Source organism: Drosophila subpulchrella, chromosome X (genome assembly GCF_014743375.2).
Source record: "Drosophila subpulchrella strain 33 F10 #4 breed RU33 chromosome X, RU_Dsub_v1.1 Primary Assembly, whole genome shotgun sequence".
Classification (NCBI taxonomy): Eukaryota; Metazoa; Arthropoda; class Insecta; order Diptera; family Drosophilidae; genus Drosophila; species Drosophila subpulchrella.
Window position 1 is genome coordinate 26,481,362 of NC_050613.1, and position 19,824 is coordinate 26,501,185.

The window sequence follows — 19,824 nt, forward strand, 5'->3', positions numbered from 1 at the left end:
TGACTGTGAGCCACATTTCCATTGTTACTCTGTTAAAATTATGATGCGGCTTTAAGAGAGTAAACAAAGTATTAACTTTCTCAAAGGATTATACATTTAACAGATGAGCTGTTGGCTAAATGAAATGTTTAAGCAGTAGTTGCTCTTAGCTTGGACAATATTAGCTATACTCTACTAAGTCCCTAATTTCTATAGAGATTCCACTATTACTATTGCATTTTAAATGTTATGCAGTTCTTTTCATTATATAGAGAATTTAGTTTTGAAAGCCTACTGCTTTTTGCTGTAAATGCAAGTTAGGAAGTACACAAGTACCTAATTTTCTTTTTGGAGTACTTAATTTCAATATTTCCTAGCTAAAATAGTTCATAAATTAAAAATTCATTACTATTTTTATTCCCATGGAAACTCCAAGTAATTACCCAGAGGCGTCAACTGATGAACCCATTCCGTTTTAATATTCAATTTCAATTTCACTTTGGGTCCTGCAATCAAGACATCAGAATTTCATACTTTCGCCCACTCAATCGAAAAATGGAAAATAATGAAACTGCTGACAGGAGCACAAATGGTTCACGAAAAATATCAAACACAAGACCCTCGGCTCAACCTCAAAGGAGGAATACCAAAAAAAAAAAAAAGGGCTTTCCCATTCAACACCTCCAGTGATGTTTGTGTGGGTGAATTGAATTCAGATCCCTAAAAAAAAGGACAAGACAATGGGTCTCCCCATTTTATCCGCCTTTCGAGTTTGGTTGGGCGTGTGACAGATACAGCCATTTCAACTTTACAATCTCTTCAAATTAAATTGACCCACGTCAGAATTGGTGGGGGGGGAAAAAGGAGGTCTAGCACGGAGAAGGGTTCCTCCCGTCTAGGCTGTCCTGTTACATATCCGTTTTTTCCCTTCCGAGTAGGACCAAATTTTACATTTTTATACCTTTAATTGCAGCAATAATCTTGTAACAGTTAAGTCTTCAAAAATTTTCTAAAAATATAGCCTAATTGCTCTAAAAAATAGACATTGTAGGCTATCCTGATATCTGGAAAAGTTAAACAAATAATTTTAAAAATAGAGCCTAAGCGCACCCCAAAAAAAACATAGTAGGCTATCCTAATATCTGGAAAAGTTACACATCTAGATGGCTTTGCCTATTAGCTGTCATTTTTTTTTTTGGTCTCAAAAGTTGTAATTATACGTGCAGGCTGAACAATTTTCATTTGCCTTCGACACAGGCAACGAACTGGTCGTATTTCTAGCACAAGTTTTAAAAAAAAAAATCCAAATTAAAAAGTGAAAAAAAGTGAGTAAGAAAAAAAAGTGAAAAATAATATAATAAAATATCAGTTCAATAAAAAATCCAATCGCGCGCGTGTCGTTTCAGGTACAGTGCCGTCAAAATGTCGGCACTGCGCTTGATTCCTCGGAATCTAAGCCAGTTGACGACGCCGACGAGGATGACGAGGATGATGGGGCGTCGCTTTGCCAGCGGCGGTGACGGTATTCGCCTTTTGATCGGGGATCGCGAGGTGGTTGGCTACGGGATCAACGGACGACCCCTGTACTTCGACAGCCCGGATTGTCCATTTCCGGCGATTCGATTTCGCGAAGTCACACCGGAGCTGTGTGCCGTGCGTGAAAAGGAGCTGGGCGACTGGAAGAAGCTGTCACTGGATGACAAGAAGTTGCTGTATCGCCACAGCTTCTGCCAAACCTACGCAGAGTTCCAGCACTTTTCGCCGGAGTGGAAGCTCTGCCTGGGCGTAGCCCTGTGGCTGGTGGCCATTGGAGTGGGCACAACGATCATCCTGAAGACCAAGATGTACGGGGAGCTGCCGGAGACGTTCGACGATGAGCACCAGTCGGCGCAACTGCGCCGCATCATTCAGCTGCAGATGAACCCCATAACTGGAATTTCATCCAAGTGGTGCTATCACGAGAACAAGTGGAAGTAAGCACTCGACGACACGCACGCACACAATTGGTCGCCGTTCATTATGTACAGAAATCAAACGAATATCACACGGATGACACTAATCACACAACCTACATCAAACAGCATAATCGATTGCCAATCAATCGTTCCATATTGCCAAATCATAGCTATAATTAACACTGGTCTTACACGAACATGGAAGTACATTGATAGTTCGCCAAACGCTAAAAACAAAGGTTCGCACACGCCTTTTACCATGATTGTTTGCCAAACGCTATACACTATGCGCATAAACTTCTAATATAGTTCGCCAAACGCTAAAAACAAAGGTTCGCACACGCCTTTTACCACGATTGTTTGCCAAACGCTATAAACTTATCAAATCAAAAAAAACAAAGAAAAGTACACATGCCGTTCTACAACTCGGCTTGCATGACAAAATGCACGACACACAATTGGCAAGTAACACATTTTCCTTCGTTATCGTAAACCATTTAAATAGGATAATGCAGAAATTGAAATTGAATCGTTTTCCAACACTGTCAACACGGAACTGATCATAAAACCTTACACTACACTCATAAAATAACAAATCAATGTAAAACATTCCACTGATAAATGCACAAACTTATTGTAACACCAACATGTGATGGGAACATTAAAAAAATGTACAAACTAACAATCTAGTTTTCTTTATATAAATGCATCCCAACCATCAATAACACAGGTTAGTTGAGCTAAAAATGCGCTTTATTGCAATCTTGAATTGAGATTTTAATACATCTTTATCGGCTGCATGCGGCTTTATGTCGCTGACTGTACTTTGATGTGTTTTAATGTTTGTTCTTTGTTGTTTTTAATGTAAAGGTGGTCTCGTTTTAGTATGTATGTATGCAAGTATGTATAGTGGCATGTATGTATGTAAATACTAACATCAGTTGATTTCTTTTGTTTCTTGTTTGAATTCCGCTTTTCAAAATTTGTGTTTCGTTCATGGTGCATCACATGCATGGAGTACAGTAGTCAATGCCTAAATGGTCGAACAAAGCTCAAAGCTTCGACAAAACTAGGTTTTAAGTTGGAAAGATAAGATATATGTGTGTGTATATATAAATATTTATAGATCGAGTTTTTAAGTACGGCCAATTGCTTAAGAGGATGAAACTAAGGACAAATAAGTATTCAGCAATTTCAATGTTACTCGCTTTTCGAAAAGGATTTGATTTCTTCGTTTTTGCTTTTGTTTATTGAACTCTGTTGTATTCCGTTTTCTTGTTTCTCTTTATCATTATCTTCCTTTTTATTTTTAGTTTATGTTAATGCTACCACAAAATATATTCCTCAGATACATTTATATAACTACTTAGAGAACATCATTTAACTTGAATAGTTCTTGGCAGTTATTTTTTGCATATACATATTTCTTATTCCGTCTTGCTTTAAAAATATGCCCGCTCTCTTTTCTTTTTCCATCGTTTCATATATATATATATGCATTTCCTAGCTTTTCTTCAGCTTTCCTTCGATTTGATTAATGTACGATATTTTGCGACATAAATACGCATTTCTCTCAAATACATAAATATACATTTACATATATATATATATAGATCTTCATATTCTTTCTAAAGTTAGGCATTTCATATGCTTGTATTTTATATAATTTCTTTCATTTCCCACCCCCTTTTTCCCCCGTGCATCGGTGCCTCATTCCCGAGGACCAAGTGGCATCCAAAGGACACATCACCTGGACGCCACCTGGCGGCGGGGATGCGCACCAAGCCGCCTTTGTTTTTTTTTTGTTGTTCTTTTCGCTTTCACATCGACAAAAATGTTGTTTAAGTTTATCTCGCTGTTTTTCGTGTGTGTTTCTGTTTGTTTCAAGCTAAATTGCATTAAATAATTATTTTTAATTATTTTATTAAATATAACTACTACGTTGAAAATGTGTGTCTGTGTGTGAGAGTGAGTTGTATCAGTTTGTTTTCCTGGTTTTTGATTTCGCATGTGTTTCAAATGGTTCCTGCTGCTGTTTCTGTTTATTATTTTTTTTTATTGGTTGCTAAACATTTCTCTTGTTTATTGGCAGTGCAAGTTCTGTTTTGCGTGTGGCTTTCACCAGTTTTACATTTTTGAAATCATCGAATTAAGGCAAACTCTGCACAGAAAGTACACATAATTGAATCAACTTGCAACGCAAAGGGTGAAAGGAAAACAAAGTGGTGTTGTATATGGGTAATGGTAATCGAAATGAAAGTGTGGAAATCCTAGATGGCGGCCAGCGCAGAGATCCTTCCCAAGCCCAATCAAGCTTTCTACATAATGGGTGTATCGATCGTATGTGTGTGTGGTGTATCTGATTGTTTGGTTTGTTGTGTTTTGTTCTATAAGATACGACGAGTTATGCACTATATAATAGCATATATATATTGTGGTACCCTAAAACTCGATCCCCCTTTTCGGTTTTCCTTTCCTTTTCTTTTGTTTCACATTTTTTCCAGACTTTAGCCATTTTGTAAACACTCTATGTCTGCCATTTGCCGCAGGTGTATTTTGATTTGTGTGGTGAACTCGCTGCTTTTCCCGCTGCCGTCGCCGTCGCCGCTGCTGCTGCTGCTGATGCTGCTGCTGTTCCTGTTTTCCTGATCCTGTTACGGGTGTGCTCCGGATATTTCTACATTAGCCCATCAGTCGCCGACAGCCCTTCAGTCCCAGCCGTTCTCCTTGATCATGTGGGCCAGCTCGATGATGAACTTGCCCTCCTTGTACTTCTGGCTGGACTCGTAGGCGTGCTCGTACTTCCAGCCCAGCGGCGTCTTGCAGCACTCGCAGTAGATGTCCGCCACCGCATGGAGGCCGGTGAGGAGCACCCGCTCCTCCGTCTGGCCGCAGGCCACGTTCACCACCGAGTTGAACAGATAGGCCGGCCCCTGGCTGCCCTGGAACGACTTCGAGATGAGCTCGTCGTGGGAGGCGAGGTGGGCGCGGCAGTGAACACATGAGTAGGTCCGATTCGTGGACGGTAGGTAGGCCTGAAACGTCTTCACCATCGTGACACGTTGATTTCCCGATCTCCTGATCTGGCCTCTATATACGAAAGTTATAGACTGCTAGCTCCTGTGCGGTTGTCTGTCCTCAAAGTGGTCCTCTTTCTATAATTAGGAATTTGTCTATCAGTCTTGAGTTCACAGTAAAACAGTCTCTTTAACTCGAATGTACATATGCAAGGGTTAAGGATTAGCCAGAATTTCACATGTCCATTTTGGGTCACAATTAAAAAAGCAACTTATGTAATTTTGAATAATTTTTTTTTCTGCTGATTAAAGCCTTATGACACTTGATCGATTTTTTAATAAATACCTGTATTCATTTAAAAAAGTCATGGCAACCTAAACATGATTCAAGATAATTAATAAAATATTGTTAAGCTATGGAACCCTTTTTTTTAGGTTGACATGACTTTTTAAAAAAATAAATGGTCATACTGAATTAAAAAAAAAAAATAGATCTATATTTTTGGTTTATATGCGTTTAAACAGAAATACCAAAGGATGACATGATACATTTAGAAATAAATCCATTCAGTTAAAAATCAAACTAGTATCATAAGGCCTTTAACAGCGTAAAATAGAAACCAGATTCGGATTTAGATTTGGCGGGTGTTTAGATTCTTTTTTGGGGGTGTCACAGAAATTTCCGAAGGTTTGAAAACAAACAGAAAAATCCATCGATGTTACAGAATCTATAGAACTTTGTATGTGTTTCGGATTGAATTTGCTGCGGTTACTTTTAAATTGTCTGGTTGATTTTGGTACGGTTTCTGTTGGGGAAAATTGGTTGGAATAGATTTCTAAGACACCCCATATATAGATTTCTGGTTTGTTTTTGAGTGTTTTCGAGTTGCTAACATGTTTCTTCCGTGACCCTACCTTGACCAGGACCACAACGATATCTTCCCGTCTCCGTCGATCTGGGGCGTTGTTAACTGTGCACTTTGGCTTTCTCAGGGGCGGCGATGGAGGCGGAGGCGAAGGGGGCGTGGCCAGCGGCAGCAACAGCAGCGGGAAAAACTGCCGCGACTGCAGTCATTGAACGATTATTGCTGCAATTACAGTCACTTGCCTCGTGTGATTCTCCTCCCTTCTCCAGCGATTCTCAATCCGTATATCTGATTTCAATTCCGATTTCGATTTCGATTCCAATTCCGATTCCCGGCTATATCAGATTTCCAGGCAAAGAAAACTGCAAGTGGGGAAAAAAAGGCGAAATTAATAATGCATGTGTTTGTTATGTCTGGTTATGCAAAGAGCAGAATTCGAGCCAAGGAAACACAGCAAAAACAGAGGCAGTGGGCTGCGGGCTATAGGCTATATGGTCTATAGCCAGTAGATATGGCCGGGGCCTTTCCATTATTGATTTCCATTTGCAATCTCCTTGCCTCCGGCGTTGGTAATTCCAGTGGGCAACCCACACACACACACGTCGAAGCACAGACACAGCCCATGGATAATTGCCGCCCCCGAAACCAAACAAAGCGCAACAAAAATAAGCTAGCAAAATATAGACCAGTTTTGCCAGATCACAAGGTACCCCGTATACAAAAGGTTCCATTTCTCTTCCAACGAAAAATCGCAAATATAGTATCTCAGTAGAAATACATAAAACATATGAGTATACCAAAACCAAGACCAATATTATCAAAACCTTTGGAACCATCACATATTTCTCATTATTGACAAGTATCCCAGTAGTAATACTTAAAACATGAGCTTAGCATAGATAAAATCAATATTATAAAAAATAATAACAAATCGAGCTATAACACTATATGAAAACATTTGGAACCACCACAAAATACTCATTTTTAATAAGTAACGAACCTTTGGAACCATCACATATTTCTTATTATTGACAAGTATCACAGTAGGTAATACCTAAAACATAAGCATAGCAAAAATAAGATCAATATTATAGTAAGAGAAAATAAGTCGAGCTATAACACTGTATGAAAAAATTGAAAACACCACAAAATACAAATTTTTGATAAGTAACGATACACCTTTAAATAACTCCGTATCATCAGAAATAAAAACAATATAAAAGTAAGCACAAGAAGTCTCGCTTTGCCAAGGTACATAAAAGTCTCTAGTTTACAGATCTTACAAAGTAATCTCCCAAAGACAACATACCCTTGGATTTCGAAGTGCATATTGAACTGCACCGACGATGTGGACCTGATAAGCCAGTGGAGAACCCTCTTCCGAAGAAAATACTCTTCCTATTAGCGCCTTCGGGTGCTAAATGATAAATGGGCGTAGCACCGCTTTGCGGTAAACAACGAACCCAGAAATAGGTGAGTAATCCCCGATTTGGAGCCCAGGTAGGGCCCCCAGTTAAATGGGACAGATCTCGGGGCAGCCATGAATGGATGCGCATGAATAATGCCAATTCGCATCTATTATTCATGCCAGATGTGCGCCCGTCGGTTCTTTGTTCCTCCAAACAACTCCTGCCGAAGTCGTTAATTGTTATTCACTGACCGCGCCGATGTTTACCGATTGATAAGCGGAATATATATGTAGAAACATAGGGGTTTTGGTATGAGGAAGTCGGACGCAGACAATGACCGATTAAACATATATGTATGTAGATACTGGTAGAAGCTCCATTCAAGTGGGCAATAAATATAGTGGAGTACTGCAAATTATTCAGGCTCTTGGTGACACTACGAATGGTTAAGTATTATAACCAGAATTGCCATGGGTTTAGATGGGGTTGTTTGTTCCATTTTTGGTATTAATGTAGTTCAATTTAGTTACGAATGGATAAGTATTATAACCAGATTGCTATGGGTTTAGATAGGGTTCCTTGTTCCATTTTTGGTATTAATATAGATTTTTAAATTTCATTTTTAATACTTTATTGACCCTTGCTAACAAGTATTATATCCAGAATTGCCATGGGTTTAGATGGGTTTCCTTGTTCCATTTTTGGTATTGTAATAGATAATTTCCTACTTAGTACTTTACTGACCCTTGCTAACAAGAACTAAGAGAAACAACAATATTACACAATTAAATGTTGCTCAATTGTTTTTGAATTTTCTTAAATTTAATACAAGAATTTAATACAATCCAATAACTAAAGTATAAACAAATTTGTACTTAAAGCCATAAAAAATTCACAACAGAAAAATATTTGTTTAGATTGCGTTCAAGAAATACACTAGTTGACTTGTTTTTTACCCAGCGCTGATGTCCTGTTTTTTTCACTTGTTTACAAAATTAGAGCAAATTAGTCTGCGAGCGAAAAGGTAATGTATAATTAGTCCCCGCCCCGCCCCGCCCCGCTGCTGCACGCCCCCTGCTGCACTCCCTGCTTTATCCGCCCCCTGCTGCGCACACTCCTTTATCACCACGCCGCCTTCTGCTCAATCTCCGAATGCAAATTGGCTGCCGCTGTCGACGCCGGCTGCGACTGCGACGCCGCGTCGCTGCCTGCGCCGTTGACTTGAACAAAGAAAATGCAAAAGGAGCGAGGAGAGAGGAGAACGGGCAGAACAAAGAGCAGGCGAAGGAGAGGAGAGGAAGAGAGGGAGAGCGCAAAAGGGAAATGCACTCGGAACGCAGACAACAAAGAAATCGAAATCCAAATTGCGCCCTTCTGTTCAATTAGTTAATTAATTAGCACTTTTGCCGGGCAACTAAACTCACTTGAAGCCATTATCGCAAAGTAACAAGTTCACTGAACCACAGAAAAATAAAGAAAATAAATTAAAATTACCAATCTCACTTACTTTTCGCGATTTATTCGGCTTCGCAATTATTCTGGCCCAAACGGATTTCTATTAATTTTTTCCACCTTAACTTGGCTATTTTGTTTACTTTTTTTTGCCTTTGCTTTGCACAACAAAGCGGACGGGCGAAAAGCAAAGCGCGCAGCGCGAAATGCGGATGGCAAATGACGCTGCTGCTCTTGGTACAAAACAAAAACTCGGAGGCAGGGCAGCGCTGTCGACGCCGGCAGCGACGCCGACTGCAGCGCAGCAGGTGGCGTTCGCCGATAAAGGACAAAATAAGAAAACAAGAAAGAAAACAAATATGAAATGCAAAGTAAAAAAAGTAAAAAGTAAAAAGCTCAAGAAAACAACAATTGAAGCAACGCATAATGCGTGCTCAATGAACAAACAAATTACGTGCAATTTACAGTTGCAATCAGAAGCAAGAACAAGGCGAAGACAAGGAGGGAGGGGGAGGGGAAATGCAAGGTGAGTGCAAAATGCAATTGCCGTTAGAAATGGAAATGTTAACCGTATTCTTGTTATGGCACTCGCCGTCTCCCTCTATCATCCACTCCCCCTGTTGCCATCCCTCTCCAATCCTGGCTTTAAATGTGGTTTTTGCTATTTTCTTACTTCTTACAACTTAATGTGCGTGGCACAGTGGAGGGCAAGCAAATAGAAACTTAAAAAAAAAAACCTAAATATATACATTATCTAGTTAAAAAGCCGGAAACCTGAATATAAAAAATCTTGTTAACATTTCTGATTTCAAAATGTATTTCTAACAAGTGGCACCACCTCGCTGACCGCCATTGTGCGTGGCAAAAGTGGTGGCAAAGACAACAGCAACAAGCGGCAGCCGTGTAACGGTATCGCGATTGTGTGTCAACGCCGGCAGCGACGCCGACTGCAGCAGCGGCAGCGGCGTCGCGTGTTGAAATGAAAGCAACAACACGGCTAACGGTACTGCGCTTGCAACAGATGAAAACCAACCACAAGAAAAACAAATAAACAAAGAAGTAGAAAAAACAGCTAAAATAATCAGCTGTTTTGCTGTCTTCTTTCTATGTTGACAAATACGCATTAATTGCCACAATTATAAGTGCCCGCAATCTCTGAACTTCATTTGCGACCGATTATTGTTTATTGTTTGCTGTTTGTTCTTCGTCTGCGGCTTCTTCTTCTTCTTCTGCTTAACCGAAAAGTCAACTTTTGCGTCGTTGTCGGTTTTGCTCTTTGTTTTTGTTTTCATTTGGACAGAATGAGGGGTATTTTATGGGTCCCAAGGTTTTGTGAATGACATGTAACAAGTAATCGAACTTAAGATCAGAAATATTTTTAATATCATATAATTCAGAAAAGGTGGTTTATTTGTACAAAATTTCAAACCTCTTCTTTTAATATTTACTCATTTTTTGGATTTTTTATTAATTGGTAAAACCTTATATAAATTAAAACATTTTTTCTTTTTAGAATTAATCTTTTTAATTATAATTTTTCCAAATCACAGAACAGGGTATCCTCTTCTAGACACACAAAAAAAAAAAGGAGCAGAAGGTGAAGACAAAAAAACAAGAAGAACAAGAGGAGCAACGACCCAACATTAACATTGTTGTTGTTTTTTGCCGCTGCTTCATTTGGCTATTGCCATCTCGTTCGCACCGCTGCTGGGGGTCAATACCCCACTGTCAAAGAATTTAGTGATGAAATTAACATGGGGCATGTCCTAGACTGTCATCAAAGACAAATTTAACGAACTATTTCATGGACTATTCATCAATTTGCTGTCCAACTGTCATGACCTATTCATCAACTTTTTTTTATTGACTATTCATAGGTTTTTCACCACCTTTTAATCATTCATGCATTTTTCATCGAACTTCCTCAAAATATACAACGCTCTTTCATTACTGTTTCATCTTTCCTTCATTACCATTGTTTTTCTAATTCATTTAAATACAGAAAGTTTTAAAAAATCTAAATTTCCTTAGTCGTATCCAATATCCAGTCCTGTCCGCATTGACAGATCTTTGTCCGCTCAATATTTTTAAAGGAATATTATTTTGACATAACATAATAAAACATAATTTTGACTTAGCTGAGTTGTAAGTAAGGCGTACTACCTGTTTTAAATACTCGTTTCTTATTTAATTTTTTTTTTTAATTGATAATTTGCCATTTAATTTATTCAACTAAATCTATTGGTTCCAAAGATATGATATGATATATGATAATTATAAATATTACCAACAAAAACTCAATTGGTGCCACTGTGCGTCGGCTTGGCAGATGGCACGTTGATGACATTGGCCCATTGATGACTTGTGGGAACCGCAGGGTAGCTTTCGATTCGGATCGGTTTTATATAAATATATAAAACATATAGACCGATTGCGGTTTTCTTATCAGAAAATAACATGAAATTTATTGCGTTGCAGAGCGCAAAAGAAAGAAAGGGAGACAGGGACAGCGAAAGAGGGAGAGGGAGAGAGGTAAACAAAAATACACAAACACATACACATGCGCGCTACAGCTGCTCGCTCGCATGTGCGTGTATGTGTTGCAACAAACAAAAAGCTAAAAATCCTTCTTCTTCTTCGCTCCCTTTTTCCACAACAAAGTCAGCTGTGTGTGTGAGGACTGAACTTTAAAACAAGCTTTTCTTCTGTTGTTTTTTCTAGCGAGTTTTTCTAACCGAAAGGCGCAATTTACACACACACAGCCAAGCAAAATAGAAGAAATAACAAATCAAAATAGAGATTATAAACAGAAAAACAGCTATCCTATACACACACACACACACACACACAAAAACGAGGGGAAAAACTGTTGTTTTCGCAACTGCATTTGCCTGCAGGTGTGACAGAGAGGGAACGAGTGGGTGAATGTTGCAAGCACTTACGTCCTGTTTTTTGTTTGTTTGTTTGTTTGCTTGTCGCCTTTCGCTGTCGTTCGCCACAAGCACAGCACAGCACACATACGCTCGCCACACACACACGCACAGACACAGAGACGGGCAAAATATGGCACTCTCTTCTCTTTCACTTGTATAATAATGCAAAAATCTGCATTGTTTCGTTTGGAATTTGTTGTTGTTGTGTGTCGAGTGTGACCAGGTAGTAAGTACTAAAAATATGCAACGGTATTTCTTTCTGGTGCAGGTGGTATATGTTCTGGTATATATTTTTGCATAACGATATATTCTCGCTTTTCAACACTGTTCTTCTGGTTGTTCTTTACCAGCCCTGGTTTACTTTATCGATGTTCTTAGATGTTTGAAATAAACTTTTGTTACAAAACGAAGGATTTTTTTTAGCGATTTACATTATTTTTTTGAATATGAAATTGATTGTGAGAGTGACTTTCTTATAAGCCTCGCTTGATTTCTACAGGACTCACGTCTGGTGTTATTATATCGATATTAAGCACACAATTGGGGTGTTATTATTTATTTAGCCTTAGAAAAATAAGAGTCCGAATGTATTTACGGAAATGATCCCCTAAAAGAGGGTTCTTAAAATAAGCACCTAACTTCTTTGGATCCCTTGCCAGTATAAATTAAATATGTTATAAAAAATAGATGTTAAATGTTAGAAAGATGACTTTATTATATAAACTCAAAATTTGTATTTGCAATCCATGCAGCAATACAAATAAATAAAATAAAATAAAAAACCAGCGCTGGTACCGATATTTCGATAACATCGGCAGCATCGATGACAAGAGCCACCTCTAGCCAGCCCTGGTTTACATTCGTAACGAAGAAGCAAACACTGTTTTTTTGCAGAACTCATTGAAGTTTTCTCGTGTTTTTCGCCATTTAACCGAACTAGCAAAAGGTGAATTAAGCATAAAAATTGAGCTTTAACTGTGGGTTGAGCGCCACAGGGATTTGCCAAGGCAAAACATTGAGAGTAGAGCTGGGAAAAGGCAGAACACCAGCCACCGGCCTAACCTACAAAGTTACATAATTTGCTCTTATTTTTGTTGTTAAATGTGGTAGCTTGGCTATAATCTATGTAATCTCGCTTATTTGCAGTCCAGAATGTCCTTCGTGAAGAACGCCCGTCTGTTGGCCGCCCGCGGCGCCCGTTTGGCCCAAAACAGGAGCTACTCGGACGAGATGAAGCTCACCTTCGCCGCCGCCAACAAGACCTTCTACGATGCCGCCGTGGTGCGCCAAATCGATGTGCCCTCCTTCTCCGGCTCCTTCGGCATCCTGGCCAAGCACGTGCCCACTTTGGGTGAGTGGCCAGTCCCGGGTTGGGGTCACAACTTGGTTATATCACCTGGTAATCCCTCTGTTCTCCGCCCTTTCAGCCGTCCTCAAGCCCGGCGTCGTCCAGGTGGTGGAGAACGATGGCAAACTGATCAAGTTCTTCGTCTCCAGCGGCTCCGTCACCGTCAACGAGGACTCCTCCGTCCAGGTGCTGGCCGAGGAAGCCCACAATGTCGAGGACATCGATGCCAACGAGGCGCGCCAGCTGCTCTCGAAATACCAGTCAGAGCTGAGCTCCGCTGGCGACGATAAGGTGGGCATCTGGTCGAGAAGTTATATAAACCATTGGCTAGAAGATCGGCCAGTCTAGGGAGTATCATATGTCTATTTGGTAGTAACTTTCGGGGATCGTTTCTGATCCTAGCACCTTAGTTTGTCCGTAGAATCTTAAGTAGTAACCTCTTAAAGATCATCAGGTTTAGTAACTAGAACAACAATTATTATTTATTCATTTGCCTACAACTTTGGCGCACAATTTGTGATCTAAATACCTGGGTTATATATATAGTTGAAACTTGATTATTAATCACTTAACGATCACCCAGTCCAAAAACTATAACAAGCTTTGTGGCACCTTTTCTGATTTAAATACCTTTTTTGGCCTTACGTATAATATAATCCTTAAAAGTAACCTCTTGGACATAACCCAGTTTAAAAACCTATTACTATAAATATTAGTTTTTATTTGCCTGCAACTTTTTCGTACAAAATGTGAGCTAAGCATCCTTATTAGAACTTATGCACACTGAAGATAAGTACCATGAAAATAACCAAGTCTTTAATCTATGATCATTATGATTTGAATAAGCAAATAACTAATTATTGATATACTATAACTTACAAATCAAAGACAAGACTTCATTCTTTAGGCTTTTAAAATTTAGATTCTTACCTAAGACGTACTTATAAATATTATTTACCTTAAACATTCGTAGCATCAAAAGATGCCCCTTTTTTATGATCTTTGTTTATATAAGGTTCAAGTTTGGGAAACTATAACTGGTACAACTTCTGTGAAATTTTAGATGTTCTAAGCATTCCTTTAATATAAGCCATATATGAATGAAAATTGTAATTTTCCAGTTAAAGATTTAAAATATTTTTGATAAGATTAGAAAAGGCAAAAAGCTAAAAAGAGTTGATACTTAAAAGTAGAATAAAATAATTATTAAGATTATAGTTAAGTGTTTAAAATATATTTAACAATTTAGAAAGTCGCTGAAGATGTTTCCACACAATTTGACAGTTGTTAAAGAGCATAACGATACATTTCGTATATATTCTTAGAAGCCAATTTAATAATATTGTGCTTTACTGCTTTAAAATGATTTCTGACTAATGTTCTATACCAATCCTTGTTTTGCAGGCCAAGGCCCAGGCTGCCATCGCCGTGGAGGTCGCCGAAGCGTTAGTCAAGGCTGCCGAATAGACGTAATCACCACACTACCGCCACCAATAAACCACAATCGATGCTTTGTGTCTGAAATTAATAAAACATAACGATCACCTTAAAAAGAAAGAGCGTTATGAAACAATAAAAAGCGAATCATAATATCGTATTAATGACCCGTGATCCACCACGCAAACATTTTTTCTTTTTTTTTTTGTTGTGTGTTTATGGTTTATAATATTTGTGATCCGCCAAAGAGAAATGTGCAATACTTCTCGCCAAGGGACTGTCGATATGATAATGTTTTGGCGACCTTTAACTCAAACATGAGTGATTTGCATTTTGGATGGAATGTGCGAAAGGAAAGAGACAAGTATAATTTTTTTTCTCTTGCCAACCTATGCAAATCGCACAGGTTTTCTTGGAAATATATTTTAAAATTTAGGATATTGTACTAAAAGCATAGCTTATAATGGCAAACATTTCTATTTCAGATTTTAAGTGATGATTTATGCTATAAAATCAAACAAAATGCGAAATGTATTATATAATTCTTCTGGTAAAAGGTATTGCATACCAAAAGGGCGTTCTCAGGACTTCTAAAACCAAAACTCTATAAATTAGGTACATTTATCTAAAATTATCTAATTGAATCTAGAGCTTAAGTATTTCTAAAAAGTATTAAAAATAAAATAATGCCCTAAACTAGTTTATAACAAAATAGTTCCAGTTCCTGAAACTAACATTATTACAAGTAATAGCCCTTGAAGGTTTTAAGTAGCACTTCCCAGTCAAAAACTTTTAAATAATTAAGAAAAAGATTTCTTTTTTTGGAATTGTCTATGTATTTTCTAACAAAAAAATGTGGTAAAAAAAATGTCTTAAATTAACTCATGGCGTTGTGTAGGAATGGTAATATGCTCTCTATGTAGTTAGCAGGAAGGTCCTCCAAGTGGATGGTGACTTTTGGTGAGCCTAGTACGCTGGTGGGCCGTAGGTCTGGGCGGGGGCGTGGCCGATGGGCAGGGACTGCTCCTCGGGAGCGAAAAGAGGTGCTGGAGCAGGATGGGGGACACTAAGGACGGGAGCTGGAGCTGGCGCTGGAGCGGCATAAACTGGAGCTGGAACAGGTGCGGCATAAACTGGAGCTGGAACAGGTGCGGCATAAACTGGAGCTGGAACAGGTGCGGCATAAACTGGAGCAGGAGCTGGAGCTGAGTACACTGGAGCTGGCGCTGGAGCGGCATAAACTGGAGCAGCAGCTGGAGCTGAGTACACTGGAGCAGGAACTGGAGCTGAGTACACTGGAGCGGGCAGATCGATGGGCGTAGGGGCAGGACCATAGGCTGGACCGGCAGCGGAATGCTCATGGATCACACGCACTACCTTGGTGGCACCACCCGAGGAGTAGCCTCCGGAAGAGTAGCCTCCGGAAGAGTAGCCACCCGAAGAGTAGCCTCCCGATGAGACACCGCTGTCGTGGCTCTCGTGGACGACCTTGATGACCTGAGATACGGCACCGCCGCCCGATGAGGAGCCGCCACCGATGAAGGAGGGTCCAGCCACGTGTCCGGAGTGCACATTCACCACCTTGACAATTTGGGGAGCACTCTCGACCAGCGGGGCGGATTCCTGCAGGATCTTGATGACCTTCACGGGGGCGGGTGGGGGTGCGTGTTCGTAGCTACCGCCGCTGCTGCCGCCAGAGATGACCTTCACCTTGTAGACCTGAGGAGCAGCTTCGTAGGAGTAGCCGCCGCCATAAGAGGCGCCGGAGGAGTAGCCGACGCCGCCGGAGCCGCCGCCGCCCTGCTGGTGGATCACCTTAACCACCTGGACGGGGCCACTAGGTCCATGGCCTCCGTGCCCATGGCCACCACCTCCGTAGCCACCACCTCCGTAGCCACCGCCTCCTCCTCCATTGCCGCCCAGGCTGATGCCCGCCTTCAGGCTAGGTCCACCGCCGCCGCCACCACCACCACCGCCTCCTCCAAGGAGACCCAGGAAGCCAGCGTTGGCCACAGCGAACAGAGCACACATGCAAACGAAGACCTGGAAGGAGGAGTGGGTAAGTCAATATTAGTAAAAATTAGTAATACAAAGTATTCAAAAAAAGATATCATAGCATAATTGCATAGAAATCTTACTATAGCAATAAGATTCCTTTATAAATTTACTTCTTATATCATTTCCATTCTATTTATAACATATTGTTTAAAAACTGAAACTTTATAATCTGAAAGTTCTTTTATTTTTCTTTTAGAACATATATTTTTAGTATTATGTTAAACCATCTCATATTTAACGTTTTGTTTTGAAAGTTTTCGTATTTCTTTGTTCTAACAATCCTTTAATAATAAAACTTTAGGTTCTTAAGCACACTTTTGTAAAAAAATAATGATATTGCATTCGTTTTTGAGTAACACTTTTTTCTCTTTGATCTTTTCTTTATGGTTTTCGGTTCTTAGCACTTGTTTATATCAGTTTGATAAACCAAAAAAAAGTATATGTTTTTGCAGGCACACAGGATATGTTGAGCAGCTCACCTTCATGCTGACTACTAATCCACTTGATGCGATGATACCAATTCCAAAAAAAACGCCTTGAGAGCCGATGAGCAGCGACTGATGTCCGATCGATCGGAGACCAAGTCTTTTATACGATGTAAGCCATCTTTGGCGAACAAAAGGCGTTTCATTAACATTTCCAAACCACCCATCAACATCATCATCAGCATCACTATAATCATCATAATCATCGAGATGGGCTTTCGTTTTCATTTTAATTTTCACCCGATACTGGGGCGCACCCAAGTTCTTCTATTGCCATTTCGGTTTCTATCCAGTTAGCCGTAACAGTTGTCATCGCCATCGTGGGGATCTGGTTTTAGTTTCGTCAAAGTCTTACGCTGCATTTCCTACATTCCGAATGGGGCTCCCACAATTAGCATGAAAATGAGACGATACGATAGTGATAAGCCCGAATGCGGCTTTCATATTTCGGTTCGTTTTTGGGATTTTATGTTTTAGGTTTAGGTTTTCGTTTTCATTTATGTATTTTTTGTGTCATTTGCATACACGGGCTGTGCAGAGAGGTTGCTTCATAAGGCGGCCGGCAGTCTGTCATAAACCAAAGCGAAAACCGAACCCAACCCATCCGGCGATTTCAAGGTGAATCGTAATCTGTTGTCAACCGACCCATCATTGATGAGGTCTATACTCCATATATGGTAGTACATTTGTATATATAAAACAGGCCGATTATGCAAGACGTGTAAAACGCATTATGTTGGCCCAATAAGCTTAAAACGTTGTAAATTGGCCAACGGGGCGGATCTGTCGCTTTCAGTAAACCCACTAAGTATTACCTAAATACAACGATAAATGATATAATCATGGATTTTATAACATTGCCTCTTGAAAACATATTTATAAAGTTATGGGTGGTATAAGAATCATGTATCAATTATCAGAACTTTTATTTTCATTATATATTTTTTTGATAAACAAATGCAAACTAAAGATATAAGATTATAAATGTAATATTTATAAAGATATATTTCATATATATATAAGTAATCATTTAATCGTCAAAATATTTAAGAATCTAGTTAAAAATATGGTATATTAGTATATTAAAAATGGTATACTGGTATTTTAGTGTATCTAGCTGCATCATATAGTCCATAAACGCACCCATGTTATATCAATTAACACTGTACCCTGTAACCAGCTAAGTTTTCAGTGGGCAGAGCGGTTTGCCTAAAGCAAGTGTGGGAAAACTAGGGCTCGAAACGGAAACATCTAAAGGTTGCCAAACCTGCACTCCACCACTAATCGTGATTATGATCTTGTCTTGGTTTATTATGCTTGTTAATTGATCCATGCATGGAATGCAGCAGTTGGGGAATTCATACATATATTAGTGGGTCTTTAAATTCGAAACGAGTTTATCTCAAGTTTTCGGTGCAGTTTTAGTTTTATATTTAGAGTTTGGCACTCATATTTGGGGGATAGCTTGGTGCCATTGCTTTAAAACTAAATTTGTTACTTACTTTTACCTTTAAGACCCATAATCTTGGTAACCCACGCCAAATTGATAACTTACTCGATTTATTACGAGTGTAATTTTCATTTAGCTTAAGATTTATGATCTGGCACTTGGGAATTCATCACCCTTATCCTATAGCTCTTCGGAACTTATAACCTTTAAAAGTAAATCATCGATTTATTTAGTTGTTACTTTTATTCAGGGTTTATTTTGCATATAAGGAAAGGTCTTTAACATGGATATCCATCTACTTCTGCTTCAGCCAGCCGCCGTAGGATTGGACCAGAGGAGCATCGTAGACGGAGGCGTGTCCAACGCGAACCACGGAGGGCACCACCGGAACGGAGTCGATCACGGACACATGACGCACCACTGGAACACTGTGAACCACGGGCACGGAACGCACCACCGGGTAACTGCGAACCACCGGAACACTGCGGAGCACGTTCACGGATCGCACCACGGGCACGGAGGCTACCGGGGAGTAGATCACACTGCTCTGGGCGAGGGCCACGCAGGCGGCGATTAGGAAACTGGCGATGAAGAACTGCAAAGGGGATATATCATTTTGTAATTGAGATCTAACCAAAGAGAACTAAATGTTTGAAAGTATAGCTTAATAGAAATAACCAAATTTGTAGATCTAACGATAATAAACCGGAAAACGGGTATATTATATTATATTATCCTAAATAGGAATAACCAAATTTAGGGACCTCACGAATAAAAACTGTTAAATTTAAAAAAAATATCTTATATTATCCTTAATAATAAAAACCAAATTTATAGACCTAAGCTAAAAATGAACGTTGTTAAAAATGTACTTTCTTAAGGACATATTGGATCTATTATATCTCTATTGCCATTTTGAAGCACTTTCATTGTCTGGTCTTGAATATAAAAATTCAAATCTAAGTGGTTTTTGCATTTAAAAACATTTTTATCACCCAGACATTTTTATCGTTATAAAAACACTTAAAATTGGAGCACATTTTGCATTACTTAAATATTGCATCATGCTTTTTTAAAACATTTAGAGTCACACAAAAAAAAGAAAAAATAATTCCGATATTTCTATGTTCTTTCACTATAGATTCACAGTTTTCTTTGCCACATTTCAGTTTAACATTGGGTATCCTCAATTTGTGTATCCTTTTCAGCTCCACTCACCTTCATTTTTATAAGGTTGGTTCTTTTTCTGTTAGTCGAGCTTGAAGGCTGGATGATTTGTGCTGATCTGTTGGGGGTTACGGAGGTCTTTTATACCCGTACTGCCTAGAATCTTGAAAGTGGAGCAATAAAACTGGCCGAAAAGAACATCATATACGGATGCAAATTCCGTTTAATTGTCTTGATATGGGTGCCATTATCATTGATATCCACCAGA

The 19,824-nt window shown here is 39.4% G+C and overlaps 5 protein-coding genes across 7 annotated transcripts; 2 read left to right on the forward strand and 3 right to left on the reverse strand.

The window, feature by feature from the left end:
• Nucleotides 1-1,180: 1,180 nt before the first annotated feature.
• LOC119555880 lies at nt 1,181-2,330 on the forward strand. The gene is made up of 2 exons (XM_037867535.1): nt 1,181-1,304; nt 1,386-2,330. The coding sequence occupies exon 2, from the start codon at nt 1,402-1,404 to the stop codon at nt 1,954-1,956; it is 555 nt and encodes a 184-aa protein (XP_037723463.1). The 5' UTR covers nt 1,181-1,304; nt 1,386-1,401; the 3' UTR covers nt 1,957-2,330.
• A 339-nt stretch (nt 2,331-2,669) lies between these two features.
• On the reverse strand, nt 2,670-11,822 carry LOC119555881 (protein yippee-like CG15309). 3 transcript variants are annotated; one of them, XM_037867537.1, is made up of 3 exons: nt 11,621-11,822; nt 5,867-6,179; nt 2,670-5,089 (listed from the first exon to the last, which is right to left on the reverse strand). In XM_037867537.1, exon 3 carries the CDS (start codon nt 4,985-4,987, stop codon nt 4,643-4,645), a length of 345 nt encoding a protein of 114 aa, XP_037723465.1. In that variant the 5' UTR covers nt 4,988-5,089; nt 5,867-6,179; nt 11,621-11,822; the 3' UTR covers nt 2,670-4,642. The 3 variants fall into 3 exon arrangements, with proteins under 3 accessions (XP_037723465.1, XP_037723466.1, XP_037723467.1); XM_037867538.1 differs by lacking the exon at nt 11,621-11,822 and adding an exon at nt 8,734-8,889; XM_037867539.1 differs by lacking the exons at nt 5,867-6,179; nt 11,621-11,822 and adding an exon at nt 5,157-5,268.
• Nucleotides 11,823-12,417: 595 nt separating this feature from the next.
• On the forward strand, nt 12,418-14,570 carry LOC119556723 (ATP synthase subunit delta, mitochondrial). Its single transcript, XM_037869121.1, has 4 exons — nt 12,418-12,557; nt 12,758-12,962; nt 13,039-13,250; nt 14,364-14,570. Exons 2-4 carry the CDS (start codon nt 12,764-12,766, stop codon nt 14,424-14,426), a joined length of 474 nt encoding a protein of 157 aa, XP_037725049.1. The 5' UTR covers nt 12,418-12,557; nt 12,758-12,763; the 3' UTR covers nt 14,427-14,570.
• Nucleotides 14,571-15,208: 638 nt separating this feature from the next.
• LOC119556722 (glycine-rich cell wall structural protein 1.0) lies at nt 15,209-17,042 on the reverse strand. The gene is made up of 2 exons (XM_037869120.1): nt 16,934-17,042; nt 15,209-16,439 (listed from the first exon to the last, which is right to left on the reverse strand). The coding sequence occupies exons 1-2, from the start codon at nt 16,937-16,939 to the stop codon at nt 15,363-15,365; spliced, it is 1,083 nt and encodes a 360-aa protein (XP_037725048.1). The 5' UTR covers nt 16,940-17,042; the 3' UTR covers nt 15,209-15,362.
• Nucleotides 17,043-18,684: 1,642 nt separating this feature from the next.
• On the reverse strand, nt 18,685-19,613 carry LOC119555963. The gene is made up of 2 exons (XM_037867684.1): nt 19,608-19,613; nt 18,685-18,984 (listed from the first exon to the last, which is right to left on the reverse strand). The coding sequence occupies exons 1-2, from the start codon at nt 19,611-19,613 to the stop codon at nt 18,685-18,687; spliced, it is 306 nt and encodes a 101-aa protein (XP_037723612.1).
• Nucleotides 19,614-19,824: the final 211 nt, after the last annotated feature.